Here is a 27,761-nt window from a genome sequence, read left to right on the forward strand (position 1 = left end):
CAATTATTTTTTATATTGTGAAAGATAATGTTGCGCCGAGTAAATTTATACCCAACATGTCACGCTTCAAAATGTTACCCTTTAAAATTTCCATAGGCGACGTTTAAATAATTCTACAGGTTGCATATTTTGAGTTACAGAGGAGGTCTAGGGTTAGAACAGTGTTTCTCAATTCCAGTCCTCAGGCCCCCCCAACAGGTCAGGTTTTCAGGATTTCCCTCAGATGAAAAGGCTGTGGTGATTACTAAGGCAGTGAAACTGATCAAATCACCTGTGCAAAATAATGGAAATCCTGAAAACCTGACCTGTTGGGGGGGCCTGAGGACTGGAATTGAGAAACACTGGGTTAGAATGATTGTTTTCGCTCTAACGATCGCTGCGATACCTCACATGTGTGGTTTGAATACCGTTTACTCACGTATGTGTTCGCTTATGCGCGCAAGCTCGTCGGGACGGGGCGCGTTTTCTGGCTCCTAACTTTTTTAGCTGGCTCCTAGATTCCAAGCAAATTTGTCAAACCCTGCCCTAAATCTAAAGTATTCCTTAATCAGACTATGTCAGTGTGTATATAAACAGATCACTATCCATACTTTTAAATATCATTGCAATATCTTTGATCTGGAGTCTGGAACAGGCACTTCCTGGTTTGCCTCCCGCGGGAGTGGGCGTGTCGCTTTATCTCCCAGCGTCACGCTTCCCAGTAGACGATTCAGAAGACAAAATGAGGATGTTGTGCATATCGTCACAACGGGGTGTGAACTTTGTGATGGCAACGGAGAAGTGTTGACGGCGCTGCTCACCGTCAACACTGCAGAGCGGTGAATGCTGGGATATCCGCATTCACCGCTTCCCGGAAGCATTTGCTTGTGGGCTTCAACCTGCCCACAAGCAAAATGGAAACGGCCAGAACAAATTTTTAAAAAGTCACATTTCATGCCGAGGGAGAATGCGGGGCACTAAGAACATGAAACCTGTGAGTATAATTTAAAGAACATTGCAAGAGTTAAATTACCACAAAAAAAAAACATCTGGACTGCGGAACCCCTGCTTTAGACGGACACCTAAGTGTGGTATTTTCATTTGGAATCTATTGCTGTGAACCTACATCATGCATTCAAAAGTGCTGTCCATGCAAGTGAAACAGGCCATTGTAAGGCTTCAAAACAACATTAGGAGTGGCCAAATCAACAGTTTGATACATTCTGAGGAAAGAAGTTTGATACATTCTGAGGAAAGAAGTTTGATACATTCTGAGGAAAGAAGTTTGATACATTCTGAGGAAAGAAGTTTGATACATTCTGAGGAAAGAAGTTTGATACATTCTGAGGAAAGTTTGATACATTCTGAGGAAAGTTTGATACATTCTGAGGAAAGTTTGAGGAAAGTTTGATACATTCTGAGGAAAGTTTGATACATTCTGAGGAAAGAAGTTTGAGGAAAGTTTGACACATTCTGGGGAAAGAAGAAAACACTGGTAAACTCTGCAACTTAAAAAGGCCATGGAAGACAACAGTGGTAGATGATCGCAGATCCTCTCTATGGTAAAGAAAACCCCATATACAACATCCAGACAAATGAAGGACACTCTCCAGGAGGTGGGCGTAACATTGTCAAAGTCTACAATCAAGAGAAGACTTTAAGGCTGCATTCACACCTGAGTGTTTTGTTGCCTGAAGAGCGACGCTCAAAAACGCCAGAGGGGAAGAAATACATTATTCCCTATGGAGATGGTTCACATCTCCATGCCAATACGCCTGACGCCGAACGACTGAATCTCAAACAAGTTCCGGACCCTTTTTTGTCACGCGTATCGGGTGGTTTGGTCGTTTTTGAGCATTTCCATTTCCCATAGAAAGTAATGGAAACGCTCGATTCAAGCGACTAGCGCGACAACGAGCGTTTGCTACGGGCGTTTCGTCGCTTTAATCAATAGAACATTTCACCCAGGCAGAAGATTAAAAAAATCTACCAACATAGCAACAAGTGATGGAAAGATGATCATTTTTCCTATTGGCTAAAATTAAAAACCTCGAAGTACAAAAACGTCAGACGACGCTGTATGCAAACGCGCAAATAAGCATGAATACGCGCGAAAAAACGCCGGAAAAAAACGCCCGAAAAACGACCGACGCTCAGGTGTGAATGCAGCCTCAGGCCCCGTACACACGACCGGATCTATCCGCTGGGATTGATCCGCGGATCAGTTTCAGCAGACAGATCCGGTCGTGTGTAGGCCCGAGCGGACATTTTCCAGCGGATAAAAATCCAGCCGACGGATTTTCAGCGGATAAAAATTTCTTAGCATGCTAAGAAATCTATCCGCTGGAATCTGTCCTTCGGACTTATCCGGTCGTCTGTACAGACTCACCGGATAAGTCCGCCCGATCCCCATCCCTCGCATGCGTCGATGTGATTTGAAGCATGCGTGGAAGTATTTACCTTCCAGGGTCGCGCACGGCGCGGCACGTCACCGCGTATGTTTTCCGCTGGGATTTTGATCTGATGGTGTGTACAAGCCATCAGATCAAAATCCGGAGGAGGAATGTCCGCTGGAAACGGTCCGGCGGACCCAAAAAAACATCTAAAAAAGCCAGACCTGGAAAAGCATTCTTGGGACAGATGAAACTTAGAATAATCTGTACCAGAATGATGGGAAGAAAAAAGTGTGGAGAAGGCTTGGCACAGCTCATGATCCAAAGCACACAACGTCATCTGTAAAACATGGTAGAGCTGGCAGTGTGATGGCATGGGCATGCATAGCTTTCAGTGGCACTGGGTCATTGGTGTTTATTGATGATGTGCAGGGCTCAAGTCCTGCGGGAACGCGTGGGAACGGAGTTCCTGCACTTTTTTCACAGCAGGAACGCAGTTCCCTTTGCAGGACTAGAGCAGCCGAGCCACCCGAGCCAATCCTTCACTAAGCGGCGATGCCCAGCTCGAGTCACTGTCAGGAGCAGGCGAACCTTAGTAATCCTTCATGTTACTGGCCGCTTCCTGTATATGGATTCATCGGGTAGTGTGCGGGTATTCCGTCACTTCCTCGATGCCGCAATGTCTCCTGGGAGCTTTTGTCATTGTTCCCAGGAGACATTGCGGAGGTCTGCCACAAGTTATCACAGGATTTAGAAAGAACTTGCGGTTTAGTAATTATGCATATGAGCGTATCATTTTTTTTTTTTTTTTTTGGTGGGGGAGTGGATCTTGGGTGGGAGTTCCCACACTTTTTTCCCCAGGACTTGACTCCTGATCATGTGATAGAAGACAGAAGCAGCCGGATGAATTCTGCAGTGTTTAGCGATATACTGTTAGCCCAGATTCAGCCAAGTTGATTGGACAGCACTTCACAGTACAGATGGGCAGTGATCCAAAAAACACTACAAAAGCACCCCAGGAGCTTTTGAAGGAAAAGAAGTGGAATATTCTGCAATGGCCGAGTCAATCACCTGATCTCCACCCAATTGAGCATTTCACTTGCTGAAGGCAAAACTAAAGGCAGAAAGACCCACAAACAAAGAACAACTGAATGCAGTTGCAGTTAGGGGCTGGCAAAGCATCAGAAAGGAGGACACCCAGTCTTTGGTAATGTCCATGGGTTCCAGACTTCAGGCAGTCATTGCTAAAGGATCCTCAACAAAATATTCAAAATTAACATTTTATTTATTATTACATTTATTTGTTCAATTACATTTGAGCCCCTGAAAATTGGGGGACTTTGTAAAAAAATGGTTGCAGTTCCAGGTCAGGTTCACTGTAAATAATCTCACAAATGTACATTATACAGTAAAACCTTGGATAGCGAGCATAATTCGTTGCAGAAACATGCTTGTAATCCAAAGCACTTGTATATCAAAGCATTTTTTTTACAGGGTATAAAAGAGAAGAGAGGCACCTCTAAGTAGCAAAAAGTTGCTAAATGTTGTACGTTCATTAAATGTAACCATATTGCTACACTAAGAGGCTCCTCTCTCCTTTTTTTATACTCAGGTGTGACATGACACTACTCTTATATCAAGACATCGCTTGTATATCAAGGCAAAATGTATTAAAACATTTTGCTTGTCTTGCAAAACGCTCTCAAACCAAGTTACTCTCAAACCAAGGTTTTACTGTAGTTTCACTTTAATCTGTGTTGCATGTCTTCCTGTGGACTTTTTCTTACCTGTTCTTTTCCTTTCTCCAACGCCGGCCTTGCCTTTACACTACAGAGACTGCTGGTACAAGCCAGGGTCCAGCCTAAAATAACTGCTGTGTCCCCTCTGCAGCTAGCTCAGCAAGTATGTCACCATGCTGTCGCCAGTCTCAGTTATCTGTGTCTGTAGGCCCCATTGTCCTACCATCCTCCAAGTTTAGGCCCCTTTCACACTTGTGCGACTTGGGACTGCAAAGTTGCATGACAAGTCGCACCCCATGATTTCCAATGAGTACCGTTCATATCTGTGCATCTTCAAAGTAGTCCCTGCACTACTTTGGTCCGACTTTGATGCGACTTGAGGTCCATAAACGGGGGGGGGAAAGGAAATGCCGCTCTAGGAAGAAGGGTGTCTGGAAATGTAGCTCTCCTCGGAGTAGGAACAGGTGCAGGCTAAGCATAAGCAATTGGATGAGGAGAAAATCTGGACAGCCGCACTCAAAAAAATGCCGGACCCGGACCTTTAGGCAGCTAAAGGACCTGGCCAGTTTTTGCGATTCGGCACTGCGTCGCTTTAACTGACAATTGCACAGTCGTGCGACGTGGCTCCCAAACAAAATTTGCGTCCTTTTTTCCCCACAAATAGAGCTTTCTTTTGGTGGTATTTGATCACCTCTGCGGTTTTTATTTTTTGCGCTATGAACAAAAATAGAGCGACAATTTTGAAAAAAAATTCAATATTTTTTACTTTTTTCTATAATAAATATCCCCCAAAAATATATAAAACATTATTTTTTTCCTCAGTTTAGGCCGATAAGTATTCTTCTACCTATTTTTGGTAAAAAAAAAATCGCAATAAGCGTTTATCGATTGGTTTGCGCAAAATTTATAGCGTTTACAAAAAAGGGGATAGTTTTATTGCATTTTTATTAATTCTTTTTTTTTTTACTACTAATGGCGGCGATCAGCGATTTTTTTCGTGACTGCGACATTATGGCAGACACTTCGGACAATTTTGACACATTTTTGGGACCATTGTCATTTTCACAGCAAAAAATGCATTTAAATTGCATTGTTTATTGTGAAAATGACAGTTGCAGTTTGGGAGTTAACCACAAGGGGGCGCTTATGGGGTTATGTGTGACCTCATCTCTGTTTCTAACTGTAGGGGGGTGTGGCTGTAGGTGTGGCATCATCGATTGTGGTTCCCTATAAAAGGGAACACACGATCGATGACAGCGCCACAGTGAAGAACGGGGAAGCTGTGTTTACACACGGCTCTCCCCGTTCTTCAGCTCCGGGGACCGATTTGCGGGACTCCAGCGGCGATCGGGTCCGCGAGTCCCGCGGACGCGGAGCTTCGGACCGGGTCGCGTGCACGCTGGGCTTAAAGAGCCACGTACATGAATGTGCCCAGTCGTGCCATTCTGCCGACGTATATCGGCGTGAATTGGTCCTTAAGTGGTTAAAAAAAGGACGTAAAAATCCAAGCCACAGCAAACAACGGGATACAGGAACTGACGCGTTTCACACTTTCAAAAGTGCTTATTCATAGTCTATAGACCTCAAGATTACACAGGCATTGCTTCACGTTGCGTCAAAGTCGCAAGACTTTCAGGTCGTACAAGTGTGAAAGGGGCCTTATTGAATAAGTGAGGCCCCGTACACACGACCAGTTTCCTCGGCAGAATTCAGCTTCCGACCGAGTTTCTGGCTGAATTCTGCCGAGAAACCCGGCCGTGTGTACACTTTCGGCCGAGGAAGCCGACGAGGACCTCGGCGAGGAAATAGAGAACATGTTCTCTATTTCCTCGTTGTTCTATGGGAGCTCTCGGCCCGCCGAGCTCCTCGGCGGCTTCAGGGCTGAACTGGCCGAGGAACTCGATGTGTTTGGCACGTCGAGTTCCTCGGCCGTGTGTACGGGGCCTCACAATGTGCAAGGGGCACTAAACCGCAGCAACCAATCCGTATTCATTTTCCACATGCCAGCAAACTAACAAACTGAAATCTGATTGGCTGCTACAGGTTACTGCTCCATCGTTCCTGCTCAAATTCAGCCTGTTTGTTATCTCCGTCATCATGGTTCATGTGAAAAACTTGACATCTTGTGTGTTATGTTGGATCAGGGTGGGAGGCTTTTTCCGGAGCCAGATCTGTGGCCTTATTGGGAACATAAAGATTGACCCAGCATGCATTGGTGTAGTGACATGTCATACGTAGATTTTCCATTACATTGTTCGTCTATTTGTACTTGTATGTAGGTTTATGAATTGTATTTGGTTCTGATTTCACACTGTATGCTTTTTTCCTCCCCTCTATGTTAGCGTCTGGTGCTGCAGAGCACTCCGCAGGGTACCAAGGCAGCACAAGTCTCTCTCGCGGTTCACACGGTGCAACAGACGGCACACTCCCCACCTGAGGTAGGTACTGCCCATCCCATTTCATAGGGAATCTGCAGTCAGAGAAATAATAGGCCTGCTGATCTTCTGAAACAAATAATTGCCTGCATATATTTGACCTAAAAGTAGAAGTACAGCAAAAGCTTGTTTGGCCATACTTTTCCTATGTATCACAGGAGTGCAGTTCATTTTGCACTCCTATGACCCATTTCCAGTCGGTCCAGGCTCCATGTCATCATGACCATGGAGTCGGGATCCGCCTAGATCCGTGGACCAACACCTGGCTCATCCGTGGACCAACACCTGACTCAGCCTCTCAGCAAGCCGCAGAGAGCCTGAGCCGGCCGCTCCCACCCCCTTCACAGCCCAGCACTCCAGTGAACGAGGAGAGGGAAGAGCTCGGGGAGCTATGAGAACCGAGCGTTCGGCGGTGTTCGATCACTCGGTTCTCAGTGTTGGAGGAGTCGGGCGACAGATGCAGCATCAGACCGAATCAAAAAATGCCCCTACTTCTCTTTTAAGTGACTCCCCATTCTAGCTATATCCCTTTGGACTCCACTCAGATTAGCAGGTTACCAGGTCCGGAAGTTGCTGCCTACGTCTGGCCAAACAGCGCTCTTGGAGCTGGTGGGCACACATGGTACTGCACATACCTGTACGTGACCTTTTTTCCAAAAATCTAGGTAGAAAAGCTGTTAACCAGCAGGCATACATGTAGACACCTTTTCCTTAGGGTTTATTGACAAAAGCTGTTTATACATACAACTGCACAGCCCCACTAGCTGATAAGAGGACTGGAGCTCTCCGTGCCATAGGAATGAGGAGGGAGAGAGTTATGTAGGATTGGTGTTTTTAAAGGGCAATTTACACCTATGGGGCTAGATTCAGATAGCCCGCCGTAAGTTTGTGCGGGCGTAGCGTATCTCAGATACGCTACGCCGCCGTAACTTAGTGAGGCTGGTGCTGGATTCACAAAGAACCTGCACCCTAAGTTACAGCGGCGTAGCGTAAATCTGACGGCGTAAGCGCGCCGAATTAAAATTCTGAAGAGGTGGGCGTGTTTTATGTAAATAAAACATGACCCCACGTAAATGACGTCTCTAACGAACGGCGCATGGGCCGTCCGTGAACGTATCCCAGTGCGCATGCTCCTAATCACGTCGCAAATAGTCAATGCTTTCGACGTGAACGTAATTTACGCAAAGCCCTATTCGCGAACGACTTACGTAAACGACGCAAAATTCGACGCTGTCCCGACGTCCATACTTAACATTGGATACTCCTCATATAGCAGGAGTAACCTTACGCCGGAAAAAGCCTTACGTAAACGACGTAAAAAAATCCGCTGGGCGCACGTACGTTTCTGAATCGGCGTATCTAGCTCATTTGCATATTCTACGCCGACATCAACGGAAGCGCCACCTAGCGGCCAGCGTAAATATGCACCCTAAGATACGACGGCGTAGGAGACTTATGCCGCTCGTATCTTAGCCTAATTTAAGCGTATCTGGTTTCCAGAATACGCTTAAATTTACGACGGCGTATATTCAGAGTTACGACGGCGTATCTACTGATACGCCGGCGTAACTCTCTCTGAATCTAGCCCATGGTTTTTAACGCATGCATATCAACACACAGTAAGGAATTTACACAGGTTAGCCAGTGTTTTAAATAGCATTAGGTCACATCCATGCAACGTACTTTGGGTGAAAAAGTTCATATCCTTTTTTTGATGTGTCAAGATGAATTCCAGGCATGGTATATTGCTAAATAGATACAATTGTCCAGCTTGGTACTAATCTATGTGTATTCCCTACCTGGCTGATGCCCCTAGGAGCTGGAAATCACTGAAGTAGACACCACTACTCCAATAATCTCCATTAGTTTCCAGGTCCCCATTGTGAGCTGCTGGCCTGATGCATTGTGAACAAATGAGGCTGGCATTTTCTGAATGGCATTTTCTGAATGGCACCTGTACCGAGCGGCTGACCTCCTGTGTCCGGCACAAGACCCAGAAGCAAGTGAAGATCAGCAGTGTCTACTTCTGTCATTTCCAGCTTCTAGAAGTATCGGCCGGGTGTATTTTATATACATAGGGCTAGATTCAGTAAGAAGTTACGTCGGCGTATCTGTTGCCGCGTAACTTCTAGGATGCGCCGGTGTATCTTTTTTCTGTATTCAGAAAGCAAGATACGCCGGAATAATTGTAAAGATACGACCGACGTAAGTCTCTTACGCCGTCGTATATTAGGGTGCATATTTACGCTGGCCGCTAGGTGGCGCTTCCGTTGATTTTGGCGTAGAATATGCAAATGAGCCTGATACGTCGATTCAGAAACGTACGTGCGCCCGGCGGATTTCTTTACGTCGTTGACGTAAGGCTTTTTCTGGTGTAAGGTTACTCCTGCTATATGAGGAGTATCCAATGTTAAGTATGGACGTCGGGACAGCGTCGAATTTTGCGTCGTTTGTCTAAGTCGTTCGCGAATAGGGCTTTGCGTAAATTACATTCACGTCGAAAGCATTGACTATTTGCGACGTGATTAGGAGCATGCGCACTGGGATACGTTCACGGACGGCGCATGCGCCGTTCGTTAGAGACGCCATTTACGTGGGGTCATGTTTTATTTACATAAAACACGCCCACCTCTTCACAATTTGAATTCGGCGCACTTACGCCGGCAGATTTACGCTACGCCGCTGTAACTTTGCGAATCCAACCCCAGCCTCGCTAAGTTACGGCGGCGTCGCGTATCTGAGATACGCTACGCCGGCACGGCGGGCTATCTGAATCTAGCCCATAGTTACATTGGTTTAGCTTAAGCCTTTTTAGCCTTTAGCTATGCCTGGAATTCTTCTTTACAGGCCTACTGGTGACAGTGGCAGCACATGACAACATACGTTACAAATATGTTGTTAACGCATATAAAACCACATTCGCTTTGAATGTGAATCAAGCCTAGGTACTGTATAGGTATTTTCCAATACTTTCAGATTGACTTGAAGTTTCTATTTTAAATCTCAAGTTTCAGTTTTTGTTTACTGGCTTCTTGCCTCTTAAAGTGTTACTAAACCCAGGACCCTGCATTGACTATATCTGGTCTCCCACAGTACACAGAACATGGAAATGCATAGTTTTGATAAACATATACTGCTAAATGCTTTTTCTCATCAGAAGTTAGAGCAGTCTTGTGACCTCTATCAGTGTCTGGTTAAAGCTTGTAGGAGCAGTTTTTTTTATTCTGCTCTGACTGTCCTATGAGGTTACATTACCCCCGACCCTCTGTCTAGACAGTGCTGATTGGCCCTGTGCTGATCACATGCACCTTCCGAAAAAAATAAAAACTCTCTAGCACTACACACCAAACTGAGCATGTGCAGCTTGTCCCCTAGCCTCTGTCCTATCAGGAGATGGTTTGGGGACTGTGGAAGAAGGGGACGATCAGAGAAGACAGGATCAAACAGTCTTTTTACACAGTGCAGAGGATTAACCCCTTAGGTTCCACAGTGAGTATAAAAAGCATGCTTTACTGCATACATATACAGACTGATTTTACTGTTGTGGGTTTAGTAACACTTTAAATTGAAGTCATATTACCGCTCTCTGAAGATGATACGAATTGAGTTTTTACTATGAATCTGGAATGAAAACTGAGAACTCTTGTTAGGTGTAGGGTGTTATTTTTGCAGTATTACATGGATATTGTCTTGTGTTGCAGAGTGACAGCTCTCCGCTAAAGACAAATCAGAGCCAGGCACTGGTAATACATGGAACTCCACAGGAGGTAGGTAGATGCTGTATATTTTCCAGATATATAAAGCTTGCCTAAGCATACTGCTCTGTGAAGGATGGGGCTGTAGACACTGTACTTTGTTTTTCCTTTAGGGCTCATTTACACTTGATTTGGCTTCAACAAGGCTTCGGACAGGCTTTGTTAAAGCTCTCTGAACGCTAGTCAAAGCTCCTGTTACTAAATAAAATGGTTAGCTTACAGTCCTGTTTACATTACAATTTTGCTTTGCTTCAAAAATTATTCCCCATGATGCTTCAGTGGTGCTTCAAAGGGCCTTCGAAGCCTCCATAGAAGTCTATGGCAAAGCTCGCCCGAAGCCTCATCGAAGCCCCACAAAGCCTCATCGAAGCACCAAGCAAAAGCAGGTGTAAACAGGACTGTAAGCTAACCATTTTATTAAAATTAAGAAAGTTATGTTTAAAGCAAGCCTCTTATGAATTCAAAGTGTAGCCAAAGACAATTTGTTTTTCTTAAGATTTGGATAGGGTGGTGAGAGATTAGAACCACTGTCAGGTTTTTATTGCCGTCTGTGCCCTTTGTTATGGAGATTCAGGGGGAGATTTACTAATATATATATACACATTGTATAATATTTTTTTTTTCACTAAATATTTTTTGACTGTGTTGATACAGTTGTTTTTTTTCCTGTTTTCCTTTTTTATTTTTTGTATTTGCACTTTAATTGTTTGAATATAGAACATATATAGGTCGATTCACAAAGAGTTAGGCCGGCTTATCAGTAGATAAGCCGACCTGACTCCGAATCTACGCCGCCGTATGTTTAAGCGTATGCTCAAACAGAGATACGCTTAAACAAAGCTAAGATAGGACGGCTTTGTTCTATCTCAGCTTGCATTTTTTCGGATGGCCGCTAGGTGGCGCTTCCATTGTGGCCGGCGTAGATTATGTAAATGAGCATGTACGCCGATTCCCGAACGTACGCCAGCCCGCCGCAGTCGAATTATGTCGTTTCCGTAAGGCCTTAGGCGGCCCAAAGTTATTCCACCTATGAGGTGGAATAACAATGTTAAAGTATGGCCGCCGTTCCCGCCGCGAGGTTCGAATTTTTTACGTTGTTTGCGTAAGTCGTCCGCGAATCGGGAGTTACCTCGTTTACGTCCACGTCGAAATCAATAGGCCCGTACGGCGTACTTAGCCGCAATGCGCACTGGGAAATGTAGGCGCCCGGTGCATGCGCAGTAGCAAAAAACGTCAAAAAACTTGAGGTCAAGCCTCATTTCCATACAACACGCCCCCCTCCAACCAATTTGAATTAGGCGCCCTTACGCCCGCTCGTTTTAGGCTACGCCGCCGTAGATTAGCAGGTAAGTTGATTTAGAATCATTACTAGCCTAGCTAATTTACAGCGGCGTAGCCTAAAAAGGCTAATCTACGCCGCCGCAAGTTTAATCCGATTTACCTGAATCTACCTAATAGATTGTTACTTGTTAGATGATTATTGTAGGCAATGGCACAGTGGTTGAATTGATTTTATTTTCACATGTGTTAATAGCAGGGAGTTCATCACCACTACACTACAAGTTCGATGTGAGCTTTTGGTCGGAAATTCTGACTGTATGTAGGCTACATCGGACTTTTTATGTTGGAATTTCCGACTGCAAAAATTTGAGAGCTGGTTCTGTCTGTATGCAATTCCAACGCGCAAAAAAACACGCATGCTTGGAATCAATTGGACGCATGCTTGGAATCATTGAACTTAATTTTTCTCAGCTCGTTGTAGTGTTGTATGTCACCGCGCTCTTGACGGTTGGAATTTTGTGTGACCGTGTGTATGCAACACAAGTTTGAAAAAAAATTTTGTCCGAAATAAATCCACGTTTTCTTGTCGGAATTTCCGATCGTGTGTACGCGGCATAGTGTTCTGACTGTTCTCTCTTCTTCCTCTGCCAGCGCTCCGTTGTACAGACAACGTCTCAGCCCCAGAAGTCTTCTCCAGTGCACCAGCTCAATGTCCAGGCTCTGCAGCATGTCCAGAGCACATCGGAGGTACGGTTGTGTTGTCTTAGGGCTGAGGTTTTATTGTCTACTAAATCGGAAACACGCTAGACACTGTTTTATACACTTTGGGTGTAATTTTAGGAACTTGTGATTGTTTCTCATGTTTACATATATAAAAGGAACCTGATGAGATAGAAGTGTAGGAGCTACATTGGTGCATGTTCAGGATTGTTGTCATTTATCCTTCTTTTACAACTTGATGCCACTACCATGGAACAAGCATGTGTATATAGTGGGTGTTAATGACCATGCTAGAACATACCTTAACCACTTAAAGGAGTTCTCTGAGCTAAAACTTTTAACCCCCGCTGTGCCCGGGCTGTAAAACTATACAAAATAAACCTTCACTTACCTGCCTACGATCCCCCGTTGTTCCGATATCGCCGTCCCGTTCTCCGGTCCCGGTCTCTTCCACTTCCTGGGGGTCGGTTACTCACAGTGCGCTCAGCCTATCAGCGGCCGCAGCAATGTCCCGTTGCGGCCGCTGATAGGCTGAGCGCACTGTGAGTCACCGACCCCCAGGAAGTGGAAGAGACCGGGACCGGAGAACGGGACGGCGATATCGGAACAACGGGGGATCGTAGGCAGGTAAGTGAAGGTTTATTTTGTATAGTTTTACAGCCCGGGCACAGCGGGGGTTAAAAGTTTTAGCTCAGAGAACTCCTTTAATACCCGGACCAATATGCAGGTAAAGGACCTTGCCCCTTTTTGCGATTCGGCACTGTGTCGCTTTAACTGACAATTGCGCAGTCGTAAGACGTGGCTCCCAAACAAAATTGGCGTCCTTTTTTTCCCACAAATAGAGCTTTCTTTTGGTGGTATTTGATCACCTCTGCGGTTTTTATTTTTTGCGCTATAAACAAAAATAGAGCGACAGTTTTGAAAAAGATGCAATATATTTTACTTTTTGCTATAATAAATACCCCCAAAAATATATAAAAAAACGTTTTTGTTCACTCAGTATAGGCCGATACGTATTCTTCTACCTATTTTTGGTAAAAAAAAAAAAAAAAATAGCAATAAGCGTTTATCGATTGGTTTGCGCAAAATTTATAGCGTTTACAAAATAGGGGATAGTTTTATTGCATTTTTATTAATATTATTTTTTTTACTACTAATGGTGGCGATCAGCGATTTTTTTTCGTGACTGCGACATTATGGCGGACACATCGGACAATTTTGACACATTTTTGGGACCATTATCATTTTAACAGCAAAAAGTGCTATAAAAATGCACTGATTACTGTGAAAATGACAATTGGTAATTAACCACTAGGGGGCGCTGAAACGGTTAAGTGCAACCTCATATGTGTTTCTAACTGTAGGAGGGCCGGGCTGGACATGTGACGTCATTGATCGCCTTTCCCTATTTTAGGGAACAGACGATCAATGACGGCGCCACTGTGAAGAATGGGGAAGGTGTGTTTACACTCACCTCTCCCCCTTCTTCAGCTCCTGTGACCGATCGCGGGACTCCGTCGGCGATCGGGTCATGCGGTCACGGAGCTTTGCCGCACGCCCGCGACCCACGGCTGGGCATTTAACAATCACGTACAGGAACATGATTGTGCCCAGCCGTGCCATTCTGCCGACGTATATCAGCGTTAGGTGGTCCTTAAGTGGTTAAAGCGAAGGTCCGCCAAATGAATATTTTTTTTTAAGTCGGCAGCTACAAATAATGCAGCTGCTGACTTTTAAAATAAGGGCACTTACCTGTCCAGGGTGCCCGCAATGTGGGCACCGAAGCCGGTCTCTGCCTCGGCTCTCGGATGCTGCCGCCGCCATCTTCAGTAAGGGAATCAGGAAGTAAAGCTTTGCAGCTTCACTTCCTGGTTCCCTACAGCGCATGCGCGACTTGCGCTGTGCAATGCCACTGACCAGTGGCATTGCACAGCGCAAGTCGCGCATGCGCAGTAGGGAACCAGGAAGTGAAGCTGCAAAGCTTTACTTCCTGATTCCCTTACTGAAGATGGCGGCGGCAGCATGCTTGCTGTCTTCTGAGACCCGTGTGTCCACCAGAAGACAGCGGGAGGGGGTGCACCAGACATGGCGTAGACTCCCGCAGATAATGCAGGCATCTATGCCCAGAAATGGGTGCAAATACCTGTCTTAGACAGGTATCTGCTCCCCCCTCCCCATGAAAGGTGCCAAATGTGACACTGGAGGGGGGAGGAATCCGGACAGCGGAGGTTCCATTTTTGTGTGGACCTCCACTTTAAACAAGTCAGCAAAATAAGTTTTCCAATATCGTATTCTGACAGCTTCACTTTAAAAGCTTTAGTGATTTGGGTCATACCAATAATGGTACACTTTATGGCTAAAAGTAAGTCCAAGCGTTTCCAGAAAATTGTACTCTTCCAACCTTGTGGCAACAGTTTGGCGAAGGCCCTTTTCTGTCCTGGCATGATTGTGTCCTGTGACAGCCAGCCAGCTCCAAAATGACGTGGCGTGATGAGTTTTGTGCGGAGGGACTCGATTGGCCTGTACAGAGCCCTGCCCCCCCCCTAACTGAACACTGGAACACTGATTGCGAGTCAGGTCTTCTCATCCAAAATCAGTACCCGACCTCACAATTGTTTTATTTGTTTGGCTGAATTGGCACAGATTCCCACAGACACAACCCAAAATCTTGTAGAAAGCCTTCCCAGAAGAGTAGAGGCTCCTATAGCTGCTCAGGGGGGTCAACTCCATGTCTGTGCCCATGGTTTCACAATGGGCTCATATAGGTGTCCAAAGAACTTCGGCCTTGCAGTATTTCACCCACACACTTGTCAAACCTTACAATACAAATGTTTGACAACGGAGAAGAGAGATAACAGAATTCTGTAACAAGAATAAGGCCTCATTTCCATGGACGTTTTTACAGCCACTTTTCTGAGCGTTTTTTGCAGCTTAAAAACAGCTCTCCATGTTAGTCTATGGCCTCATGCCCACCATGACGTTTTTGAGCTGTAGATGGCTGAGCCGTTTTTAAGCTGCAAAAAAAAAAAACAGGATCAGTGCGTTCTGAAGCTCCAGCTTTAGAGCTGTAAAAAACGTGCAAAAACGCTCAAACGCGCAAAAACGCTACCGCAGCGTTTTTGAGCTCCAGCTCAAAAAAAAAAAAACGTGGACAGGCGTTTTTAAGCTGTAAAAACGTCCATGGAAATGAAGCCTAAGGGGACAGCGCATTCTCAGTGGGCTCATTTTTTAAGGTATTATTTCACCATTTACGTTAAAGTACATTTTATTGCAGCTTTAATATTTTCACACACCTGCCCTTACATATCCTTGTTATTTTCTTATTTGCTCGGTTTTGTTAAATATATTATTAAAAGTATTTTTTTATATCTGTTTGATAAGTTAAAAAAAATTACCTGTTGATCCTGCCAGAAATAAAGTAAGCTGATCACTTCCTGTGCACTCTGCAGTGTTATCAGTCCTTTCCCTCTGTGAGACACAGGACAAATCCCCTCTATGTTGTGTAGATGGGCAGATGGGGAATTGTTCTTTAGTTCCCTTCTAAGGTGACAACACTGTTCCAGTGTTGTCACCTCATCACCATTTGGTGCAGTGAATGAGCATTGTCTCCCTAGGACAGGAAGTGTGTTCCTGGCAGGAAACTAGGTGAAAAAAAACTGAAAAAATAAAACAAATGCACCACATCTAAGGACTAGTAAGTTGCAATATATGACAATATTCTTCTTGGGTTTAGGTACACTTTAAATGTAGAGGTATATCAAGCCAGCCACAGAAGGTTTGAATCCTGCTGAACCGGCCGAGATTGAAACCATTTATGGGTAGGCTGAATGTACCCATGTTAGATCGATCAACTTGGGTACAATCAGCCTGCTGAATTTTACATGTGATTTTTTGCTAGCGGCTGGTGTAGCTGCTAGCAGTAATTACTGTGTTCTTCCGGTGGGGAAGGCTTCCCCCCGCCGGGAGAACACAATAGCTCCGGGGGAGGGATACCCCTGTCAACACTGTCTGTGGTTGCAGGAAAGAAATTTGCTCCGTCTATGGCCGACCTTAGTCACTAGAGCTGGAATAGATCAGTAGACAATGCAGTGGCTCTACCTTCTACCTTCTAACTTCTTAACAGCTTTTGTCATAAGATATTCGCCACAGTACATTGTTTTCAGTGATTAGGTAGTAATGCCCTTGCTATAGATGTAGGCAATTTACATACCTCATGAAGCCTAACTGGAATACTCCCAAGATGTTGCTAGGATGTTGCTAACTGAGGTCTGCCTTCCTCCTCCATTACAGGACACAAATCCCTGTGCTGACGCTCGTGGCCAGCGGCAATTGCGATTGTGCCCGCCGGCCACCCTGTGCTGCGAGCCCGCGTGCCTCTGGCGGCGCTCAAGCTCCCTCTGGTGGCTCTCTTAGGCAAAGCCGTATATGTACAGGATTTCACCCAGGAGAGCCATTCTGCCGCAGGATATCGGCTGTAACACTGAGACCCGAGCTATCAAACACCGTTGATCGCTCGGTTCTCAAAGCTTCGTGAGCAGAGAGCTGGTGACTGCCAGTCAGCACTTTCTGCTCTGCCCCGCCCCACGCTCACTGGAGCCCTGGGCTGTAGAGTGGGTGGAAGCAGCCGGCTCAGGCTCTCAGCAGATCACTGAGCCGGGCGCCAGTCCAGGCATGTGGGCAGATCCTGACCATATGGTCAAAATCTTTCCCAAGCCTGGACCGACTCTGTGAAGTCAGCCGACAGCAGGCGTCAGCCGACAGCAGGCTTCAGCCTGCTGTCTGCTGAAAACAGGTCATAGCCGTGCAGAACAAACTACACTCCTGTGATCCACAGAAGTACAGCCAAAGCTTCTCTTTGAACGGTCAAAGGATTTCACATTTCTGTCCATCCTGTCTTCAGGTTTACACAGCCGTGGTTACAGCACAGCCAGGTGGATGACGCCATTTTCCCAGTGGTGTCATCTCTCCGCCCCCTTCCTGCTGACTGGGAAATGAAAGAGCAGCAGCAGACTCTACGTACTGTCTTTCTTCTCCTATTGGCACAAGCTGTTTATTTGAAATGGGATAATGAAAAAGAAAGTATGCCAAGAAATAAGTCGTGCTGTAATAAATCTAGATAACATATGTTTTATAAATGGATAGCTATTTGTGAGCATTATGTGAAGCCATTAGAAATATATACTGTCCTTTGGTCACTGTATACCTGTGTCTTTATTCTTCAGAGCTCAGGCACACCGGCCCCTTGTAGTACAGCTGCGGAGGAGACTTATCAGCAGGCTGTAGACCTCACTTACACCTTCCTGCTCAGTTCAGCTCAGGATCTCTACACCATGCAGCCTGTGGTTTCAGGGTCTATAGAGGAGTGGCTGGAGCTACTGTCTGTCATGCCTCGGCCTCTACCCGGCTCCTCCTCCGTATTTACAGACAACCCTCAGAGAGTCAAGGTGCAGAAGGTTCCTCAGGTATTGCTGTTTGGCACATCTGCTACAGCTCTAGAAAGTAGGTGACAGGGAGACGAGGCTAAGACCAGGGTCAGGACTTTGTGACTGGATACTAGGGAGGAGGAGTGGAGACTGTCTGACGCTTACCCGGACCTCTGTATCATACCAATGTTTGACTTGTATCTCTCACTGGCAGGTTCAGCAGATGCAGCAAGTCCCTGTACAGCACATATATCCTGGGCAGGTCCAGTATGTGGAAGGAGGAGATGCCAACTACACTGCAAGCACCATGTAAGACCAGTGTGTTACAATTTGTATAAAGAGGACATGTGGCTGGCATAATGATGCTAAATAGTTGGGCAGGTGGAGAGGGTAGTTGGTGACTTCTGCACCCCCTCTCCTCATTAACCGCTTCCATACAGGGCTTTTATACACACATCCATACCAGGCCTATTCTGGCACTTCTCTCCTACATGTACAAATCATCATTTTTTTGCTAGAAAATTACGCAGAACCCCCAAACATTATATATGTTTTTTTAGCAGACACCCTAGGGAATAAAACAACGGTCATTGAAACATTTTATCTTGCACGGTATTTGTGCAATCATTTTTCAAACGCCTTTTTTTTGGAAAAAAATTGTTTCATGAATTAAAAAAATAACAAAACAGTAAAGTTAGCCCAATTTTTTTGTAAAATATGAAAGATGATGTTACACCGAGTAAATAGATACCGAACATGTCACGCTTTAAAATTGCGCACACTCATGGAATGGCACCAAACTTCGGTACTTAAAAATCTCCATAGGTAACGCTTTGAAAATGTTTACAGGTTACCAGTTTAGATGTACAGAGGAGATCTAGTGCTAGAATTGTTGCTTGCACTCTAAAGCACGCGGCGATACCTCACATATGTGGTTTAAACAGCGTTTACATATGTCGGCGGGACTTGCGTGTGTGTTCGCTTCTGCGCGCGAGCTACTGGGGACAGGGGCGTTAAAAAAAAAAATGTTTTATTTCTTTCTTTTTTTTTTTACATATTTCTTTTTTTTTTTTTATTATCACTTTTATTCCTATTACAAGGAATGTAAACATCACTTGTAATAGGAATGTGTGTGACAGGTACTCTTTATGGAGAGATGCGGGGTCAATAAGACCCCACATCTCTCCTCCAGGCTGGAAAGCATGAAATCGGTGAAAAAAAATTCACCGATCTCATGATTACTGTTGCTTAGCAGTCGCAATTGCGGCTTTGTTTACTTACGTGGACCCGCGCGTGACGTCATCACATCGCGCCTGGGTCCTCCGATGGTCATAGAGATGACTGGTGACCATCTGGTCACCAGTCATCTCTATGCTTCCTGCCAGCGCTGGACGATTCCTTCTCCGGGCCCCCGATGGCACGGGAGAGCCCGGAGAAGCACCGGATGGCGGCGGGAGGGGGGGATGTCCCCTCCCGCCGCCTATAAGAACAATCAAGCAACGGAACCACCGCTATGATCGTTCTTATGTTGCACAGAATCGCCGGCAGAAGAGAAGGATATCTGAATGATGCCTCTAGCTGCAGGCATCATATAGATATCCCCCCACAAAGCAAGCCCAAGACGTCATATGACGTCCACCCGGAACGGTAGAGGTCCTTTGTGGACGTCATATGACAATGGGCTGGTATTGAAATGGTTAAAGGGGTTGTAAAGGAACTTTTTTTTTTTTTCCCTAAATAGCTTCCTTTACCTTAGTGCAGTCCTCCTTCACTTACCTCATCCTTCGATTTTGCTTTTAAATGTCCTTATTTCTTCTGAGAAATCCTCACTTCCTGTTCTTCTGTCTGTAACTCCACACAGTAATGCAAGGCTTTCTCCCTGGTGTGGAGTGTCGTGCTCGCCCCCTCCCTTGGACTACAGGAGAGTCAGGACGCTCTCTACGTTGCAGATGGAGAAAGGATCTGTGTGTTAGTGGGCGTCCTGACTCTCCTGTAGTGCAAGGGAGGGGGCGAGCACGACACTCCACACCAAGAAGAAAGCCTTGCATTACTGCGTGTAGTTACAGACAGAAGAACAGGAAGTGAGGATTTCTCAGAAGAAATAAGGACATTTTAAAGCAAAATGGAAGGATGAGGTAAGTGAAGGAGGACTGCACTAAGGTAAGGGAAGCTATTTTGTGAAAAACAAATTGTACCTTTACAACCCCTTTAAGCCTTGTCCTCTCCCCCCACTTTTCCCCCCTTTATTTCCTCCCCCCTTTTTTATCTCCTACCCCCTTTTTTTTATGTTCCCTCTCCCAGGATGTAAACGCCCATACCACATTTATGTTCTGTTGATATTTACCTGTATAACTTCCTGTATGGGCTCACAGAGTCTTTTTTTTTTTTGCTTATGTTCTCTACAAAAATGTTTTCAATAAAGTTTTTATAGAAAAAAAAAATAGTTGGGCAGTAAGGTTGAACAGAGGAGGCAAGACATTAAAATTCCCTAAAGTAATACAGTTCTGGGCTACACTCCTTATGAAGTTGCGTTGGTGGATAGTGCCGCTCAAAACTACAGTAAATGGAAGAAGGTCACCAGCACTCTGTTGTAGATTATCAATCAACACGGGTCACTTGGGTCAAACAATGCCAACATTTCGGGGCTGTCTAGAGTCCCTCCTGTCACTGTGTCACTTTAAGGAGAGAGCGCTTCTCAGCCCTGATAGGTTGGCCTTCTTTGACCTATGTGATATTACATGAATAAATATGTAAATCTAATATCTCACACCCACGCAACCAAAGTGCAATATTTTGATAATGCAAAAAAAATATATAATAATATAACCTAAAATTAAAAAAATTGCAACCTAAAACAAAAAATACAAAATACAATATAAGAGCTGCTCGTCGGCAGAAGATAAGTCTACAAAATGTTAAAGCGGTTTGCGCAGAGCACCATATTTGGGCTATTCAGATGAATTCTTAAAGTTCTTCAGCTTAGTGTGTGTGTGTATGTATATATATATGTATATATATATATATATATAAAGCATAATTCGTTCCAGAAACATGCTTGTAATCCAAAGCACTTGTATATCAAAGCATTTTTTTTTACAGGGTATAAAAAGAGAAGAGAGACACCTCTAAGTGTAGTAATAAGTTGCTAAATGTTGTACCTTCATTAACCTCCCTGGCAGTATGATTATTTCAGAAAAAAGGTGCTGAAAGCGGTACCATTATTTGCAAGGAAATTTGGCGTTTTATATTGTAGGCCTGTAATTCTAAGGAATAACTCACTTAATTTTTTTTATGACGAATTTCCCCACAAATCGCTATCGCACATTTCTGCAAGTGATTATAATTTATTATCGCTGTTTTCTAGCTGCTCTAAAACCGTTTTTGACATAAAGGGACACTTTTGGACAATCTACAGTTTCCAGGCAGAAAGAACAGTTTTTATTTTATAAAAGGTACATGTAGGGCACTGGGCAGACCACTAGGGACAAGGGGGGTGTGTATTTTTTACATACAGTACTGTAATCTATAAGATTACAGTATACTGTATGTAATGTGTTTGTTTACTTTTTTGAATTTGGCGCCGTTCTCCGCTCCCGTGCGTCGTGACGTCGCAGGGAACGGAGATCGGCGGCACAGGAGGGCACTGTGTGAATCGAGCGAGATCCCGCTCGCTCACACAGCGCGGTGGCATCGCTGGATCCAGGGACAAGGTAAGTAACTTTGTCTGTGGCTGCAGCGAGGCGAGCCCGAGTCTGGCTGGGGGATATCGCTTTTGGTATAAAAATCTTACCCCGAGCCAGACTCGGGAATACCACTAGGAGGGTTAAATGTAACCATATTGCTACACTTTGAGGCTCTGCTCTTCTTTTTTATACTCAGTTGTGACATGACGCTACTTTTATATCAAGACATCGCTTGTATTTCAAGGCAAAATTTATTAAAACATTTTGCTTGTCTTGCAAAACGCTCTCAAACCAAGTTAGTCAAACCAAGGTTTTACTGTAAATGTTATAGAGTTGCGCTAAATTATAAAAAACACTAAAAAAGCAAAACCAAAAAACAGAGGTTAGAAAGAATTTCTTTTAACCTTTTAGCTAGATTCACGTAGGGCGGCGTATGTTTGAGCCAGCGTATCGTATTTACGCTACGCCGCCGTAAGTTAGAAAGGCAAGTGCTGTATTCACATGTCCTAAGTTACGGCGGCGTAGCGTAAATGTGCCGGCCTAAGCGCGCCTAATTCAAATTGTGAAGAGGTGGGCGTGTTTTATGCTAATGAATCGTGACCCGACGTGATTGACGTTTTTTACGAACGGCGCATGCGCCGTCCGTGGACATATCGCAGTGTGCATGCTCCAAATTACGCCGCAAAGACTTATATTGGTTTCGACGTGAACGTAAATTACGCCCAGCCCCATTCACGGACGACTTACGCAAACGACGTAAAAATTCGACGCGGGACCGACGTCCATACTTAACATTGGCTAGGCCAGCTTTTTGTTGGACTAACTTACGTAAACGGCGTATCTTTACTGCAACGGGCAAGCGTACGTTCGTGAATAGGCGTATCTCGCTGATTTACGCATTCTAGGCGTAAATCAGCGTACACGCCCCTAGCGGCCGGCGTAAATAGTCAGCTAAGATACGACGGTGCCCGGAGTCGTATCTTAGCTACATTTAAGTGTATCTCAATTTGAGAATACACTTAAATGTACGACGGCGCAGATTCAGAGTTACGACGACGTATCTACTGATACGCCAGCGTAAACCTCTCTGAATCTGGCTATTTGTTTTTTTGGTTTAGGTTTTTTCGTGTTATTTATAATTTAACGCAACTCATTAATATTTGCCAATTTTTCTAAATGGTACATATGTCTTGCAGGAGAGTTGCTGCTTACAGTATTTAAATTATAGATTTTAGCACAGTTTTTTCTAATATATAGATGTATATCTATAGAGATATCTATATATATATATATATATATATATATATATATATATATATATATATATATATATGTATGTATGTATGTATATATATATATATATATATATATATATATATATATATATATGTATATATATATATATATATATATATATATATATATATATATATATATGAGAGAGAGAGATATTTATATCCATCTCTCTCTCTCTCTCTCTCTCTATATAATGTTTTGGGACTTTTTGATAGCACGTTGTTTGATGCTACACTTACCTTTATGAGAGTGCGATCAAGTCCTTAAAGCGGAGTGCCACCCAAAAGTGGAACTTCTGCTTATCTGTCTCCTCCCCCCATCCAGTGGCACCTTTTCGGGGGACGGGGGTACCTGTTTTTGACAGACACCCCTTCCCCACTTCTGTAGATAGCACTGTCCCTCAGAAGTTCAGCCCTCTTCCTCCTTCCTCTGCCGCCCGGCCAGTTATAAAACACTTTGCAGTAGTAGGGAGAAAGAGAAAACATAAAGGGAAAACATAAAAAAAGATATCAGGTGACAGATTTCTTGACTTTCCCCATAAGACTTTCCTCAAGCAGCTCTCTCTATCTTGCCAGATTCAACTCTGAACACCATTATCGGGATACCATCAGGCCCCGTACACACGTCCGAGGAACTCGACGGGCAAAACACATCGTTTTGCTCGTCGAGTTCATTGTGAAGCCACCAAGGATCTCGGCGAGCCAAGTTTCCTCATTGACCAACGAGGAAATAGAGAACATGTTCTCTATTTGGCCCGACGAGTTCCTCGTCGGCTTCCTCGGCCAAAAGTGTACAGACGACCGAGTTTCTCGGCAGAATACGGCTCCGATCGAGTTTCTGGCTAAATTCTGTCGAGAAACTCGGTCGTGTGTACGGGGCCTCACACTTAAGGCCCATTCAAACTTACAGACCCAACAGGGGCTTTTGAAGTGGACTGTAGGGTAGCTTGTTGCCTACTGACTATGGGCCCTGGCATTTGAGGGAGCTACAAGCATTCAGGAAGATGTCCTGTTATATAATGCAAAATGACATAATCACATTTATCAGTTGAGGAAGCCATGATGGTCTCTGCCAACTTGAAACTCCATGAGAAGATGTACAGTGCCTTGAAAAAGTATTCATACCCCTTGAAATTGTCCACATTTTGTCATGTTCCAACCAAAAATGACAATGTATTTTATTGGGATTTTCTGTGATAGACCAACACAAAGTGGCACATAATTGTGAAGTGGAAGGAAAATGATAAATTGTTTGCAAGATTTTTTACAAATAAATATGTGAAAAATGTGGCGTGCATTTGTATTCAGCCCCCCAGCCCCCTCAATACTTTGTAGAACCGCCTTTCACTGCAATTACAGCTGCAAGTCTTTTTGGGGATGTCTCTACCAGCTTTGTACATCTAGAGAGGGACATTTTTGTCCATTCTTCTTTGCAAAATATCTCAAGCTCTGTCAGATTGGATGGAGAGCGTCTGTGAACAGCAATTTTCAAGTCTTGACACAGATTCTCACTTGGATTTAGGTCTGGACTTTGACTGGGCCATTCTAACACATGAATATGCTTTGATCTAAACCATTTCATTGTAGATCTGGCTGTATGTTTAGGGTCGTTGTCCTGCTGGAAGGTGAACCTCTGCCTCAGTTCCAAGTCTTTTGCAGACTCTATAAGGTTTTCTTAAGATTGCCCTGTGTTTGGCTTCATCCATCTTCCCATCAACTCTGACCAGCTTCCCTGTCCCTGCTGCAGAAAAGCATCCCCACAACATGATGCTGCCACCACCATGTTTCACGGTGGGGATGGTGTGTTCAGGGTGATGTGCAGTGTTAGTTTTCCGCCACACATAGAGTTTTGCTTTTAGGCCAAAAAGTAAAATTTTGGTCTTATCTGACCAGAGCACCTTCTTCCACATGTTTGCTGTGTCCCCCACATGGCTTCTCACAAACTGCAAACGGGACTTCTTATGGCTTTCTTTCACCAATGGTTTTCTTCTTGCCACTCTTCCATAAAGGGCAGATTTGTGGAGGGCACCACTAATAGTTGTCCTGTGGACAGATTCTCCCACATGAGCTGTGGATGCAGTTGTGCCATAATCTTTCCATTTTCAGATGATGGATTGAACAGTGCTCCGTGAGATGTTCAAAGCTTGGGATATTTTTTTTTATAAATTAAACCCTGCTTTAAACTTCTCCACAACTTTATCCCTGACCTGTCTGGTGGGTTCCTTGGCCTTCATGATGCTGTTTATTCAGTAAGGTTCTCTAACAAACCTCAGAATGCTTCACAGAACAGCTGTATTTATACTGAGATTAAATTACACACAGGTGACTTCTGAAGGCAATTGGTTTCACTAGATTTTAGTTGGGGGTATGGGTAAAGGGGGCTGAATAAACGCACGCCACACTTTTCAGATATTTATTTGTTAAAAAAATTGAAAACCATTGATCATTTTCCTTCCACTTCACAATTGGGTGCCACTTTGTGTTGGTCTATCTCATAAAATCCCAATAAAATACATTGAAGTTTTTGGTTGTAACATGACAAAATGTGGAAAATTTCAAAGGGTATAAATACTTTTTCAAGGCACTGTATTTGAAAAAAAAAAACTGGTTAATGAGTTTTGGACAGCCCTGGGTCTTCTTGAATACTTGTGCTGAACTGTCTGGGTTGGCACTGACCTGAGTCACCTAGGTTTGTTTAGATGACTAATTGTTAATTGGCTTACTGTTTATGTTTATGTTGGCTTTTCATTAGATGTACTGATGATATTACTGTTTAAAGTTTGCATTGTTTAGGATAATGTGATCAAGCTCTTACCTGATTTTGTGTGATATATATTCTGTGTGAGCTTGCAAAAAAGTCAGATCCAGTTTGTACCTAAGCTAATGTCGTCTAGTTCTTGGGTGCAATGCTTTGCTATAATTCCCGGGAAGGAGAGAGTACACAAATGTTTTTTTTTCAGTATTTTCTTCTGATAGTTGAAATTTTATCCAGTGCCTTTTGTCTCTCAACCACTTTAAGTAAGAGATTCTATGGTAAGGGCTAAAAATCTTCACACCTCATTTGCGTATTTATCTGTGTCCCTACAGCCGCTCTGGTTCCTACACCTACACCGAGACCCCACTTTACAGCCAAGCCACAGGATCTACTTATTTCGAGTCTCAAAGTGCCACAGGGCAGGGAAGCTCTCCTACACCCTCACCAACTGTGGCCAGTAGCCCCATGTATGTATCCGGAGGGCAGATCCTTGCCAGTGCCACCCCTCCTGGGTCTTCTGGTGGAGCTGCAGCAAGTGGAGGATCAGGATCTGGGACCTATGTCATACAGGGTGGATTTATAATGGGCAACTCTACGCAGCCCTACTCTCACACCACACGTGCCTCTCCTGCCACAGTAAGTAGGCCAGTGTTTGTGTTTGAAACCATTCTAGGAACCAGCTGTCATGGGCTTATTGCACTAGGCCCATGGCCACCTAATCATTCTTCCATTCAGTATTCCTGGCAATGCTGTATCCTGGCCTAGGCCAACAAGGGGCAGGCCTAGGGCAGCACTTTGCAGGGGGGTGGGGGGGGCAGCACGGAAAGAGTCCCCGCCGGCTTGTGCTACACTGTCAGTGTAACACAAGCTGCTTCTAATTTTTACTGTCCTATCAGCCTGGACCACAAACCTTCCTCACTGTGCTATGTTTTCTGCTGCACCATTGGCATGGCTATATCTTCTTAGTCCTCTCCATAAAATGATCTTAAATTTGTGCTTAAAGTAGAAATATAGGCAACACTTTTTTTATTCATTTTGGATAAAGTAGGGAGGGTTATAGCCCCTGTCAGCTTATTTTTTACCATCCCTGACCCAGTGCAGAGATTTCCCTTCACTTCCTGCCCCATAACCAAACAGGAAGTGAGAGGAAATGTATGCAAATTTAGGGAATCCATTAGCCCCCCCCCCCCAGGCCCTAAGAACTAGTGTCCTTACTCAAAAATTTCAGGGTGGGTCTTAAAGAGTAAGGGGAGTGACATTGTCAGGAAGGGGTGGGTCATATTTAAATTAGGGGGTGCACGAGTTTAGTCAGGCCTAGGGCAGCACAAAGCCTAAATACACTACTGATTCCTGGGTGTCTTATGTAAAATGCATCCACTATAGAGGTAGATGTTCGTTACGGTGGGTGAAACTTTCAGTACTAAACATTTACCAGAGTGCTGGATGAACCCTGGACTCTGCACACAGCAGTGTGTATTTAAAGGTAAGCCAACACTGGCATCTATATATGGCAGAGTACGGACGGGTATATGGTTGATGCTTTTACACATTGTATCTATGAGTATTTATGCAGCCCAATGGTGCAGTGTACAAATGCATTGTTTTCTTATGGATCCTCTTCCTACTTTCTGACTCGTTTCTTCTGTGCCAGGTGCAGTGGCTACTGGACAATTATGAGACAGCAGAGGGAGTGAGCCTCCCACGCAGCACCCTTTACTGCCACTATTTGCTGCACTGCCAGGAGCAGAAGCTGGAGCCAGTCAATGCTGCCTCCTTTGGAAAGCTCATCCGCTCAGTCTTCATGGGATTGCGCACTCGACGGTTGGGAACCAGGTACAGACTAAAAACCGAAGGTTTAACTTACTAAAGGCGAGTAGACTGTGCACTCTGCAAGAGCAGTTGCTCCAGACCTTAGTAAATGAGAACATTCACTTTTCAAAGAATACCCAATCATGTGCAAGGAAAATAAAAAAACAGCATTTTTGCTTGCACATGATTGGATGATGAAAGTCAGCAGAGCTTCTGCTCATTTACTAAGCTCTGGAGCACCTGCAGGAGTGCACAGTTCTGCACTCCAGTGTGCATAGGGAGTGCTTAGTCCTGCACTGCAGTGTGCATAAGGAGTGCTCTGTCCTGCACTGCAGCGTGCATAGGGAGTGCTCTGTCCTGCACTGCAGCGTGCATAGGGAGTGCTCTGTCCTGCACTGCAGCGTGCATAGGGAGTGCTCAGTCCTGCACTGCAGCGTGCATAGGGAGTGCCCAGTCCTGCACTGCAGCGTGCATAGGGAGTGCCTAGTCCTGCA

General features: G+C 44.6%; 1 protein-coding gene across 3 annotated transcripts in view; it reads left to right on the top strand.

Moving 5' to 3' along the window:
• The window catches only part of RFX1 (regulatory factor X1), a 74,458-nt gene that overhangs the window by 25,018 nt on the left and 21,679 nt on the right, over positions 1 to 27,761 (top strand). The window contains exons 1-7 of one of the 3 annotated variants that reach the window (XM_040346596.1): positions 4,083 to 4,274; positions 6,454 to 6,549; positions 10,248 to 10,313; positions 12,234 to 12,329; positions 17,940 to 18,034; positions 25,791 to 26,094; positions 27,110 to 27,291. In XM_040346596.1, coding sequence (XP_040202530.1) covers positions 4,134 to 4,274; positions 6,454 to 6,549; positions 10,248 to 10,313; positions 12,234 to 12,329; positions 17,940 to 18,034; positions 25,791 to 26,094; positions 27,110 to 27,291 — 980 coding nt within the window. In that variant the 5' untranslated portion in view covers positions 4,083 to 4,133. Of the gene's footprint in view, positions 1 to 4,082; positions 4,275 to 6,453; positions 6,550 to 10,247; positions 10,314 to 12,233; positions 12,330 to 17,245; positions 17,765 to 17,939; positions 18,035 to 25,790; positions 26,095 to 27,109; positions 27,292 to 27,761 lie in introns of those variants that run through there. The other 2 variants (XM_040346595.1, XM_040346597.1) reach the window with 2 other exon arrangements.

This window comes from Rana temporaria, chromosome 3 (genome assembly GCF_905171775.1).
Source record: "Rana temporaria chromosome 3, aRanTem1.1, whole genome shotgun sequence".
Classification (NCBI taxonomy): Eukaryota; Metazoa; Chordata; class Amphibia; order Anura; family Ranidae; genus Rana; species Rana temporaria.